The sequence below is a fragment of the Canis lupus genome, chromosome 15 (assembly GCF_048164855.1).
Source record: "Canis lupus baileyi chromosome 15, mCanLup2.hap1, whole genome shotgun sequence".
Classification (NCBI taxonomy): Eukaryota; Metazoa; Chordata; class Mammalia; order Carnivora; family Canidae; genus Canis; species Canis lupus.
In genome coordinates this window covers 26,019,699-26,033,264 of record NC_132852.1, presented here as the reverse complement: position 1 = coordinate 26,033,264, position 13,566 = coordinate 26,019,699, and the positions used below count along the sequence as shown (strand labels likewise).

Below are 13,566 nucleotides of genomic sequence, written 5' to 3'. Positions count from 1 at the left end.
GAAACTGGAGTCCACCATCTAAAAGCTTACTAGCTTTCCAACAGTCAAAATCTTTTGTGATGATATCAGTAGCGATGTTAACAAATGTGATTTTTAAAATACTGCATGATAGAAGGTGTTAACATTTGGAATATCAGCATAACTTAATGAACCCATATTTTCCAAATGATCAATGCATAATGCTACAAAGTCATGCATGGGTGAAAGATCCACTCAAAGTACAAAATAGACTGGTGGATTTTAATAAGAACAGCATGAAATGCTCATTGATGTGGTTTTGGATTTCACACTGCAATTAACCTTTAAGAAATTACCACTTAAGTTTTGGTCTTAGCGTCTATGCTAATTTCATAGGGCTGACATAACAAACTACCACCAACTGGGTGGCTCAGAAGAGCAGGAATTTATTGCCTCACAGTTCTGGAGGCTAGAAGTCTGGAGTCAAGGTGTCCCTGCTCTCTCTGTAAGCTCTAGCAGAAAGATCCTGCTGGCCTCTTCCATCGTCCAGTAGCTTCAGATGCTCCTTAGCTTGTAGTAGCATAGGGCCTATCTCTGCCTCCACCTTCACATAGCCTGCTCCCTGGGTCTCTTCACGCTGCCTCCCTTCTATATATGTCGGTGCCCATATTTCTCTTTTATAAGGACACCAGTCATATTGGATTGGGGCGCACTCTAATGCCCTCACCTGAACTTGAGTAAATCTGCAGAGACCCTTTTTCCAAATAAGGGTCACATTCTGAGGTACTGGGAGTTAGGACGTCAACATATTTTGGGGGAGGCAGAAAACTAAACCAATACACTTAACTAAAAAGGCTATTATTTCTTCTGCAGCCAACGCTTACCTGCGTGAGGCCAGATTTCCTTTATATCCTGCAATCAAAACAGCAATAAATCACAATTTACAGGCTCTGGGGATTAGAACGTGACCTTTTCCAGGTGGTGGTGGTGGTGGTGGGACAATATTCTGCTCACCATTGGCTGACAGAGCAGATTGAAAAGGTGAAATGTAGGGGAGGGACCTAGGAGAGGATGACACATGTCACTAAGAATGAGTCAGAACATAACGATTTAAAGACAAATATGATTGTTGCTGAAATTCTTATTTATATCACTTATGTCTGTGGCTTTTTTCAGCTGGTTTGGGTTATGAAGAGCCGACATGACTGTTAGAACAACACAGCTGCGATTTGTATCCATATATAACTTCATCTAGCTGAGCCTGAACCCCCGTCTTCCCCACTGCAATTCCAAGTACTGATCACTAGCTTCAGTGGCTCTCAGTTCCTTCAGTGGGAGGAAAACTAGTCTCCTTCCCGAAAACTCTGAGCGGCTCTATTGCATCACTCAACACCAGTAAAGTATCTGAGCAGATTATTGAGATAATCTGGTTTTAAAGCAACAACATTTCAGCAGAAACCAGTATGACATGCTGCTGGGAGGTTTTTGTTACACGTGGAAGGGTCCTTGCAAGTGGCTTATGCAATCAGAGCATACAACGCATTTAAAGAAAACTTCAGAGCATATGGCGTTCTGATAACTTCGAAGTGTGGTTTGATGGGACCAGCCGTGAACACGAAGAGGAGGTATGATTTAAAAGAAAGCTGTTGGAGTACTGTATCGCAAATAAAATCTAAGAAGGCACTTTGCAATTCAGTTTTCTGTTTCTATTTCCCCCCCTGGTGTGTTATTGCTGCCTTGCACTCCCAAGCACTGCAGAGGTTGCTCGCCAGTTTTACGTTCTAAATTCCAACTCCCAGGTGTTCTCTCCAAGAATCTGACACTCCCTTCTCCTGGTGTAGAGAAGGAATGTCACCGCTTAGCTAAATAAGGGGATGGGAGGGTGATCTATGTCTTTGGTCATGTGTCACCAACTCCCAGTTTTGTCCTATCATCTGATCCCCGAGGGGTAGCGTTTGTGTAAAATGACGTCCGGATTCCTGCAGTCCTAGAAGTCTGTGCCTCGACAGGGATGATGTTCGGCTCTGGTTTCCACCCGCCGGATGCGATGCTGAAAGCCTCCCTCCGCGGCGGGACGCGGACCGACGGGCGCCGTCTCCAGGGCGCTCGCACCCACCGGCCCTGCTTACGGGCGGCCGCCGCGAGCTGTCGGGACCCTCGGGTCGGGGCGGCGCGCGAGGCCCGGCGGAGGAGCCCCGAGGCTCGGTGGGTGCTCGGTCGGGAGCCGGAGGCCCCAGCGTTAGGAAGTGGGCGCGGAGGCCGCCCCGGGGCCCAGCCGACCCTCGGGCCGCGCCGCCCGCAGGGCCCGGGCCGTCTACTCCGGGGACTTCAGGGGACCCCTGGCGCGGAGCCGGGGACTCCTCCGGCCGAGCGTGGCTGAGCACGCCCACGTCGCCCCCAGCCTGTCAACCGCCAGGCCCTGAGCTAGTCGGCGTCCGCGGTCCCACCGCTGGAGCTGAGACCCGCGGGGAGGCGGAGCGGCCCCCGCCCCGCCCCGCCCCGCCCCGCGCCAGGGGTCCCCCCGCTCCCCAGCGCCCCCCGCCCCGCCCGGGGACCCCGCCGCTCCGCCCGGACCCCCCAGCCCCCCACCCCGCCCGGGGCGCCCCGCCCGGGCCCCACGGAATCCCCCCCACCCCGTCCGGGGTTCCCCCTCGGGTCCCCCCCGGCCCCCACCGGCCCGGTGAGCGGCAGCGAGGAAAGCCCGCCCCGGCGCCGCCCCCGCCCCCCCGCCCGGGCGCCTCCGCCGAGCGGCCCCCGAGCCCCGAGCGCCCAGTCGGCTCCCGCCATGGGGCGCCGCGCGCTGCTGCTGCTGCTGCTCCTGCCGCGGGTGCTGGCGGCGCTGGGCGGCCTCGCGGGCTCCGCAGCGGGTGAGTGGGGCCGCGGGGGGGGGGGGGCGCCCCGCGTCGCAGGGTGCGGGGAGGGCGGGCGGGGAGCTTGGGGCGCCGTCGCTGTGCGCGCGATGCCCCCCCGTTCTGCAGCGACCTGCATACGGGAGGGTGACCCGGGGCCCTCTGCGGCGCTGCCGGGGGACCCGGGGAGAGGTGGCCCCTGCCGCTCTCCCGGTGACGCCTACCGGTCCAGCGCGGCAGGTGCAGGCGGAAGGGTAGGTGGGCTCCGGGCACACTCCCCTTTCCCTCCCCGCACCCCGAGCGAGCGTCGGGGACAGAGCTCTCTGCGCTCCGGAGAGCAGGCGCACCCTCTTCCCTCCCCGGGTGTCGGGCGTCGTGGCCTAGTGGGATTCGTCTTCTAGCCAATGTCCTGGGGCCCGCACCCCAGCTCAGGGGTCACCAGGCAGCAGATTTAGCCTGGGGGAGGCTCGGGAAGACATAACCTCCTCATTCCAGAAACAGCACAGGGAAATACGGGGGCTTGGGTCCGAGGCAGAGTTAGGAAGCAACTTTCTGCAGCGCTTGTTGATGCTGCAATCCCGTTGAGGCCGACCCCAGGGCAGAGGAGAGCTGAGTGATGCCCCAGGGTGACTCAGACACCCACAGTTCCCAAGCGGTGGTGGGTGAGCGCTGTGTAGGAGGTGCCTAGCAGTGGTCAAACCACCTGGCCTGAGGATCCGACCTGGCAGGTGCCCTCATAGATTGAAGGCTGGTTTTAAATCATTTTAACGTATGCAGACTGTTGGTCAAGGTTGTGTTAACTAGTTCCAAGGAGGTGCTACTTCACTGAGTTGTCTTCCGGGAGGGATTCTAACCCACAAGATTTTTGCCTAACCTGGTGGAGCACCGGTACAGTGATGAGAAGCCCTTGTGTGGTCTTTTTGCACCACTCCTGAAGCACCTTTAAAATTATTAGCATTTTTTAACCGAGCAGTGGTTACCAAAGCTTTCTGGCCTGTAGACCTCTTTAGGATGTCTGTTTTAGAATAGCATGTGGTCACCCTAACAGACTATGAGAAAGCTACCATATACTCAACAGATAAGTAAACATATTAATAAATATCTTACTTATTCACAGCAAGCATCTACATAAGTGAAAAATAATGTTTTGAGACCTATCTGCAGATATGTAGAATCTATATGCACACTTGGTCTCCAGATGGAGAATCATCAAGGCAAAATATTGTTCCAGGTGTGACTCACCTGGGAGTGTGAGTCTTTGAGGGATGACTGGACCCCTAAGTGGGATCCTTCTGGAAGGATCTGTTGGAAGTGGTAACAAAAGAGTTAATGCCTTATGAAGATTTATATGGTGGGTATTCTGTGCCAAGTGGCTTTGTGGCCATTTAATCTTTGAATCTTTCTCTTCTGATCACTTATTTACCAGTCTCATTTTTTGGACAGAAAACTGAGATCCAGAGAGAGGAAGTAACTCTCCCAGGGTCCTATTGTTGTTAGTAAGCAGTCCCACCAAAAAGGCAACCTTTGTAGCTTGACAGCTGAGTCTCTGCTCCCATAGTAGTGGCTGGTAACATCACCTGTCGTCAGTGCTTTGGGGCAAGCTAAGTGAGATTGCCTGGATGGTACAGGGCAGAGTTGTTAGCAGCCCGTTAGTAACCAATATTTTGTGAATATTTTATTTAAAATGTTTTTTATAAACCAACCCTTAAGAAAAAAATCAAACCCTAAGTAGCGAAGCTAAAAGTACTTAGAGGGATCTAAGCAAGACTAAGAAATGGTCCCTTACCGAAGAAGGGATGGTCTACATAATGACCTTCCATTGTCAGCTCCCATTACACAACTTTCCATACCACTTTCCATTCCATATACAATTGTTCCTGGAAGTAGGACCATGGTGGGAGGTGGGGGGTGGGTGGACTTCACTGCATCTTACAGAGATTTCTAGTACAGGCCATGTAGCTTATCTTTTCTAGGGACTAAAGATTGGCTTTTTTTTTTCTTTTTTTAAAGATTTTTTTAGATTTATTTGACAGAGAGCGCACGTGTGAGCACAAGCAGGGGGAGCGGCAGGCAGAGGGAGAGGGAGAAGCATGCTCCCTGAGGAGCAGGGACCCTAATGTGGGGCTGGAGTTCATGGACCTGAGTCAAAGGTAGATGCTTAACTGAGCCACCTAGGCACCCCTGGATTGGCTTTTTCTTTTTGAAAGTTAGGACAATATAGTAAATTTGGTACAGTCAGGCCTTCCTGGTGCTTCCCTCTGAGGACCACATTCCATTACAGGCATTGTTTGGACATTGATCTTTCAGGTTTGATAAACACAAGCTTGTGAGTTGAATAAGACAGATAGTATAGATCAATCAAACTTAAAGTATTCATAAGCAACCTATTAGAAGCATTCTTATGAAGATAGTATGTAGGGGTGGGGGATAGGGTAACTGGATGACGGGCATTAAGGAGGGCACATGATGAGATGAGCACTGGTGTTAAACTGGATGTTGGCAAGTTGAATTAAAAAAAAAGATAGTATGTGGGACCCCAAATCCTAATCTAATTTTTAGATATGTCCGCACAGGCTGAAAAATAAACTAGAGTCCAGACTTTGAGCTTAGACTTTTAAATGTGCAATTATTCGTGCAGAGTCTTAAAGATCAAACCAGAGCTAAAGAAGTAGCTGGGTCTCTTTGAACACAGTGCAACTGGGCCCCATTCTAATGCAAAAACTGGGAGGCGAATGGCAACTCCCCAACTCCACAGCCCAGAAAAGAGTTTCCAAGGATCGGTATTAGGGCAGTTATATTGGTCTTTATGGCACTGGACCCCCCCCCCTCCCCCCCCGCAGGGTTCTCCAGGGAATTAGTTGAAGGAAGGTCCTCTCAATGACCTTTTAACTGCAGCTTATCATGAAACAAGCTGTTCTCTTGAAGCTGAGGAAGCCAGGACCTCTCAAGGATTTGCTTTTGTTTACCCACTGCAGAGGAAGTAAGGTGTAACATGACGAGGCAGGCTGCATGTGGGGAAAGGTGCATTCCTGTGACCTGGCTCTGCAATGGACAGCAAGAGTGCCCCGATGGGTCCGATGAGCAGTGTGGTAAGTGCTCCTCGCTGCATCGCATCCTCCTCCGTAAATGGCCCGTCGTGCTGTGTGCCTGGCTGACAGCCTCGGGTCTTGTAGTTTTCCTTCGGGAGGGGATATCCAAAAATATTGGGTGTTCTGAGTTGTTGCAGGCTTTCGGTGGGTAAGCCTAGAGATGTACGTGTTGGTAGCATTGCTATCAAACAAGTGTGGAGGGCTGGTTGGGATAGAAAAGCCACCAAAAGCCTGGCTTTTCACCTTATCTTCTAGCTTAAACATGTGGCAGCTACTGAAGCTGGAATATTCCAGATTGCTTTATAGGAAACCCTCGCCAACCCCAGTGCATACGATTACTTGAAAACAAACTAGTTCAACTCTCCTTGGAGCTTTTGCACAACAAAAAGATAATTTTTCAAATTGAGGACAAAGAAAATCATTAAACTGATAGACACCAAGTTAGCCATTTGGAAAAGGTCTTCCTGAAATAAAGCTCAAACACCTCTGTGCTATGAGTGCTCCCAGCCCCAGGAGGGATCTCCAAGCACCTGTATATGAGGAAAGCCTCTTAACAGATGTCTCACAGCCTTGAGCGGTGAATACAGAAGGAGAAAATTCTTGATTAAAAGAGGAAGCACTGGGTGTTATTCTGTATGTTGGCAAATTGAACACCAATAAAAAGTAAATTTATTATTAAAAAAAAAAGAGGAAGCCCCCAACCCCCCCCCCCCCCAGAGCCTGGGGAGTGCTACATTTCCTTTCTCCACCCCACATGCATGTCAGTGCACTGGCCACCTACTGTAACTAATTTACTGTGAAACCTTTGATATTAAAAGATGTAATATTATGTAATATTACAGATTAGAATTAAATTTCACACTTGCAGAAGTGCCTTGTGCTCTGCTCCCCCGTACACTTCACTCCAGCTGTTCAGGTTTACTTGGAACTGCCAGGGGACATACTTAGGTGGAAATATTCGAAGGTCTCATTAGACTCCAGTTGTCTGAGATCTTTATATGGCCTCAAATGGGGCCAAAGGGGTTCAAAGAAGTAAACCTATAAAGCTGTACTAATACAGTGGCCATTAGCCACGTGTGAAGATTTACATTTATTTAAATAAATAAATATAGTTCTTATACTGATCACACTTCAGATGCTCAAGAGCCCCATGTGCCTAGTGATGACCATTTTGGACAGCAGACATACAAACCACTTCCATCGTTGCAGAAGTTTTTATTGGATGGCGGTGTTCTAGAAGCATGAGGGGGAGCGTAAGCTTTGTGGGGCTGCTCGGTGATTGTCACGAAGGCAGGGGGTACGGTGTGTGATTAAGGGTGACAAGGAAAGGACAGGCAAAGTTAGGATTGACTCAGTGGCGGATCGGGACTTAATTGTTCTTTTGCTAATGAAAATAATTCCTATGAAACCCCAGCTGAAAAGCTGTCAGCGCCCTGACCAACACCTCTTCCTCTCTGCTTCTCGAACACTGCCACCGGCCCCACAGAGGAAGCGTGTCGTGCCCATCCCCAGGCTTGGCAGTGTGATGACGGGAAATGTATTTCTAGTAGCTGGCTTTGTGATGGTGCTGGGGACTGCCTGGACGGCTCCGACGAGGCGAACTGCGGTATGTACAATTTATTTTCTCTTTGGACATGTTCTCTGTGCGTTAGCAGCATTGATGTTAGCAGCATTGATGAACCTCCGCGGTATTCAGTGGATCCAGCAAGTCACTAGGTAGCCTTCTGCCGTACAGGCCACAGCACATGTTCACCACTCACTGTCACCGTTCAGTCGTCCCCCGTATTACAGGTGGACACTTCATCCCCTTCTGCATTTTGCAAAATTGCCTAAAAGATTCTTGCCTCTATTGGCTTTTTAAACTCCTTTAAGGTAAAACTTCAGTATACAGAGTTGTGGCCACATCTCCAGTGGCTAGCATGCCCATTCAGTTCTTGGTTTTCTTTTCTTTTTTAAAGATTTTTTTACTTATTTATTCATGAGAGACACAGAGAGAGGCAAAGACACAGGCAGAGCGAGAAGCAGGCTCCCTGCAGGACTCGATCCCAGGACCCCGGGATCACGCCCTGAGCTGTAAGGCAGACGCTCAACCACTGAGCCACCCAGGTTTTCTTGGTTTTCTATAGGCCAAACCCATGAACACACCATAAATACCTAAATAAAGCAGCCTGCAGCTCAGCAGTGCCCCCTCACTGAGCCAACTCCTGCCTCTTACAGAGCTCTCGACACCATGCCCCGGCCAAACAGCCCAGTGTCCGGGACGTCCTCAGTGTGGCGATGCTTGGGAACTCTGTGAGGGCCGTAAGGACTGGGAAGATGGGCTCGAGGAAGCACGCTGCTCCCCGAACTGTTGCCTGGCGGGGCAGTGGCAATGCAGGAACAAGGTGTGTGTCGAGGCTAGCTGGAAGTGCAATGGGGTGAACGACTGTGGGGACTCCTCGGATGAGGATGCCTGTGGTGAGTGCCCCCCCAACCCCACCCCTCCCGCCTGTCCTTTACAGAGGAAGGTGGGCTGCCTTCTGCAAGTTGCATTTTCATTCCTCTGACTGGGGCTTCCATCCTATATCTAAAAACAGGATGTTTCCTAGCAATAACCAAGATTTAGTTATCCATGGAAACACTGAGCTGTCCTCAAATAGTGACTCTGCGCTGGACACTCTAGGCAACGTGGCTGCTGCACAGAAGACCAGAGCACTGGTGTCTGAAGGAAGCCTCCTAACAGAGCCTCACGTCCTTGTGTAGTTCGTACGGAAGGGGGAAATTTCTCATTAAAGGAACTTGATGAGCACCATACACAATGTAGTGGAACCTCCAACTTCTCAGTAAACCACAATCCGGCTCAATCTTTCTAGAATTAAATCTGCAATACTGAATATGTTCAGATTCTAACATTTTTACATGTATAAACTGGTTTCTCAATAGGGTTTTCCTTTAGGGCTCATGTTGACTGACTTTAACACCATTTCAATTAGAACTACTCAATACCAATTCAATTCTAATTCAGCTTTATTTCAGTTCAGTGCCCAAGTGACTTGACATCATCGTCAGTCATCCTTAAAGCCCAATTCGCTGAAAACTCTGCTTGAAATGGCAAAACTTTCCTTCCTACTTAGACTTACCTTGGGCTCTAGAAATCCTGCCCCACCTTACTGTAATAAATGTCTGTTTTTACTACCCTTTCCCCCACGGGCTGTTGGAAAAGGATGCTTTCCTTCCTACACAGCTTCCTGTCCAGACGGCATGGTCAGATGTGATGAAGGGAAATGCATCCCGGAATCCCTGGTGTGTGATGGGGAAGCCGACTGCAGAGATGGTACCGATGAACCTGCCACATGTGGTGAGGACCCAACTACCGGGCTTCACGTGGGGGTGGGGAGAATCAGAGTAAGTCAGCCTGTGCCTTTGTTACCATGGGGGCCCGCACTCTCAGAGAATGCTTGGACTAAACTCCTACATCAATTATCCTTCAGTGATGGGTCCCCCACATTTTATAAGTTCCAAGCCTTGGCTTTGGTCTCCTGAGTGTGAGCAAAGGTTACCTGAGCCATAAAGCATTATCACTCCAGGGAAATAGACTCAGACCCCTGGTTCAGAGACTTTCAACTCTGAAAATTCTGGAATATAGAAACAGACTTTGCCACTGAGAAGAAAATCATGTATTCAAGACCATATGATGAGTTCTCAAAGGATGTTCATCTAAGGATGTAACTAGAGGAAGGACTTAGGAAGACTATTTCCTGGTGAGGAGGAAGGCTCCTGAGCAACCATCTCAAACTTTAAAAAGTTAAGATTCTCACTATAAAAATCAATATAAAATATAAAAATCACTGTTGGTTGAATCTGTGGGGGAGGGGGCACCTGTCCCCAGGTCACTTTGTCATCTGTCTCATTTCCTCCTTAAACTTGGGCTTAGAAGTATATAATGAGACCTCTTCAGTGCTGCTAAGGTAAGGGCTGTGAAAGCAGCCTTCTGCTAAAGGAACAAATAAGACACAGAAAGCATGAACAATGGGACAAAGCTCAGGTTTCTGGTCCCGTGGAGATAATTCACTGAGATTAATAAATTACCGTATCACATCTTGAGGTGCGAGCCCTGGCCACTGATATTTTCTAGAGAATATAGGGAAGAGGTTGTTGGCCCTTCCGTGGGTGAGCAATATACCAACATTTGAAATTGTCAGACTGTCCACCTCAAAAAGTCCTTTCCCTTGCTCCGTCATTGCCAACTTTCCCCGTTCTACAGCCTTTCCCCAAAGCCGCCATATTCCTAGGTCGGAGGGCAGGGTCAAAGTTTATTCTTTAAGGTCCTACAGCCCTCACAGTGTAGGGGGTTCTAGCACCACAGTTTATAAGACATTTGATCTGTACTGTACTCAACTGTCCTGACTGCTGCCCTGTCTCTACCAGGGAAAAACTGCTCCCTGGCCAACGGGGGCTGTGAGGGGCAGTGCAGTGTCACCACCTGGGGAGTCCAGTGTTCGTGTGGAGCTGGGTGGCAGCTACAGCCGGACGGGCAGAGCTGTGCAGGTCAGAGTTCATTTGGCCCATCTTCTGAAGTGTTTATTGCAGTAAGAGATACATGAAATACAATTTACCATCTTAGTTGTTTGAGGCGTATAATTCAGTGGCCTCCACTACATTCACAACACCTGTAAACATCACCACTATCCATCTCCAGAACTTTCTCATCCTCCCCAATGGAAACTCTGTCCCCATTATTATTTTTTAAAAAGATTTTATTCATTTATTTGACAGAAAGAGTGAGCACAGGCAGAGGCAGAAGGAGAAGAGTAGGGAGCCCCACATGGGACTCAATCCCAGGACCCCGGGATCATGACCTGAGCCAAAGGCAGCTCTTAACCAACTGAGCCACCCAGGCACCCCAACTCTGTCCCCATTAAACAATAACTCTGTCCCCAATCCCTGGAACCTTCTATCGACCTTCTATCTCTCTGAATTTGCCTGTTCTAGTCCTGCGTATAAGTGCAGTCCTATGGTATCTATCCTGTGTCTGGCTTCTTTCACTTAGCATGTCACTAACGTTCATCCATGTTAGAGCACATGTTAGGCTCTCCTTCCATTTTTAGGGCCAAATAACTCATTGTACATGCCTCATTTTGTTTATCCATCTGTTGATGGGCATTTGGGTGGTTTCCACCTTTTGGCTATTGTGAACAGTGCTAGGAATATTGACACACACGTGTCCAAATCCCTGCTTTCAATACTCCAGAGTATACACCAACAGTGGAATTGTTGCATAGTGCATATGTTTAACTTGAGAAACCTTCAAACTGTTTTTCACAGTGGCTGCCCTATTTGACATTCCCACCAGCAGTACACAAGTGTTTCTGTTTCTTCACATCCTGCCATTCATTCTGAATCAGCAATACCACTAAGAATGTTGCTAGGGTAACCCCCATCTGGCTTCTGTACCAGCCACACATCTGGGGTCGCTCTACTGATGCAACTCCATAGAGGCAGAGGCTGTCTGTCCCCACACCCAGCACAGTGATTTCCACATCATACATGTCCAGTGAGCCCCTGAAAGGGGGCCCAAAGGAGCAAAACTACTCAAGAGATTGTTCCTTGGTCGTTTGACCTATGACTCTCTATCACCAGATATAGATGAGTGCTCCTTGGCCTACGGTCCCTGTGGCCAGCTATGCCGTAACGTCCCAGGCTCTTACTCCTGTGCGTGTATTCAAGGTTACCAGCTCTATAATGGCACCAGTTGTCGAGTTACAGGTGAGTTTTGACACCCCAAGCAAAGCTTAAGCTTTATCGTGTTTTTAGCAGTAATAATAGATAGAAGTACTGTTCACTTTATGGTCTAGTATTAGAGGTGACTTAATTTTTTCCATAAAGAAGCTGGTATTACAACATTTCTTGGCCAATTCAAGTGTCAGTTGCTATTAGGTATCTTTATTTTTTTAAGTTTATTTATTAAAGTAACTTCTATATCTAACATGGGACTAGAACTCATGACCCCAAGAATCAAGAGTTGGATGTTCTCCTAACTGAGCCAGCTAGGCACTCATATTAAATGTCTTTAAAAGAACTTATTCAATAGGCTATATGCCTAGGTTGCTCCAACGACCCCACTGATACGATCTTAATGTGGCCTGTGCTGCTTAAATGATGGGACAATTAATTCCATTTAGCTGCTGTGTATAAAGCATGGAGAGGACTTCTGTCTAGGTTGGGTAAGGCCTGAATCTGAAATCAAATAGACCAAACATTCCAAAGATGAGTGTGAACGTGTTGGAGTTCAGAGGAAGAATTGTGACTTAGGGTGATCTCTAAGTCTCCTCTGGACATCTCCTCTGGACACACCTGAGTCCAAACTTCAGGGATAAGTGGATTTTTTTTTTTGATAAGTGGATTTTTAAAAAGATTTTATTTATTTATTTATTTATTTATAAGAGACACACAGAGAGAGGCAGTGACATAGGCAGAGGGAGACGTAGGCTCCCTGCAAGGAGCCTGATGTGGGACTTGATCCCGGACCCCGGGATCACACTCTGAGCTGAAGGCAGACTCTCAACTGCTGAGTGTCCCTGGCATAAGTGGATTTTAGCATGGGAGATGGGACAGCATCTTCAGTTAAAGAGAATGGCATGAAAGAAAGTGTCAAAGGAATGCGTCACTAGTCCTTTTCCACCCTCTTTTGCAGATGGTGCTGTTAAAATTCTTATAGTGGCAGGTAGAGAGCTTGGGGTCCTGGATCGAAGAACAGGCATCTATGAGCCCCTGATACCTATAAAATCGAGGCCTACTTCTGTTGCATATGATCTTGAGAGAAGTATGTACTTTTGGGTGGATGAAGTCATAAATGTATTCGTCCTTGGGAAGCCAAATTCAGTTCCTCTCTATCCAGGTATATTTCTTGATGTTAAGAGCCCTAGCTGCTGCTTTTTTTTTTTTTTTTTTTTTAAGATTTTATTTATTTGAGACAGAGAGAGCACTTGCATGTGCACACAAACAGGTAGGAAGGTCAGAGGAGAGAGAGAAGCAGACTCTGCTAAGCAGGGAGCCTGATGGCAAGCTCGATTTCAGGACCCTGAGATTGTGACCTGAGCTAAAGGCAGACACTTAATCGACTGAGCCACCCAGGCGCCCCAAGAGCCCTAACTTCTTAAAGCTACTTCAGCACTGTATAAGCAGCCTACGCATTCCTCTGGACATCTTCTGTGACTCACTTGTGAATCATGAGAATGTATACAATCCCAGTTGAGATAAAACCACACAATTTGGCTCAGCAGGGGCTTTGGTCGAGCATAACCAGAGATAGGAAATCACTATAAAGAAGCACCGAAGGTTTGGGGATGTGGTTTCAGTCCAAGGTTAGTCTCCGCTCCATCACTAGGTATCCGACTTTGAGCCGGTTGTTAACTCTTTGAAACCACCCTCAGTAAGGCGAAGGGGATAGCCTTTGTCTCATTGGGTAGGTGTGGGGATTCAAGTAGAATGGTACATGTGAGGAAGTGTTTGGCATTCTCTTGGGCAAAGAAGTCCTCTGCTAGGACTTAAGAGGTCCAATTCCTAGCAGTTCCCCTGAGACTTCTGGAATAGCTGTCACCCCAAAATGAGATGTTGCATTCTCTTGGGTTTCTGGGTTCTGCTTCTGCTAAGGTCCTTCTCCATCCCTACCACCCACTGTATCCTGGACA

The 13,566-nt window shown here is 48.5% G+C and overlaps 1 protein-coding gene across 2 annotated transcripts in view; it reads left to right on the top strand.

The window, feature by feature from the left end:
* Nucleotides 1–2,717: 2,717 nt before the first annotated feature.
* Nucleotides 2,718–13,566, top strand: part of LOC140604755 (low-density lipoprotein receptor-related protein 2-like) — a 43,580-nt gene continuing 32,731 nt past the window's right edge. For both annotated transcript variants that reach the window (XM_072776228.1, XM_072776227.1), the window contains exons 1-8: nt 2,718–2,825; nt 5,783–5,896; nt 7,383–7,502; nt 8,114–8,353; nt 9,120–9,233; nt 10,304–10,423; nt 11,516–11,641; nt 12,570–12,773. In XM_072776228.1, coding sequence (XP_072632329.1) covers nt 2,744–2,825; nt 5,783–5,896; nt 7,383–7,502; nt 8,114–8,353; nt 9,120–9,233; nt 10,304–10,423; nt 11,516–11,641; nt 12,570–12,773 — 1,120 coding nt within the window. In that variant the 5' untranslated portion in view covers nt 2,718–2,743. The remainder of the gene's footprint in view (nt 2,826–5,782; nt 5,897–7,382; nt 7,503–8,113; nt 8,354–9,119; nt 9,234–10,303; nt 10,424–11,515; nt 11,642–12,569; nt 12,774–13,566) is intronic.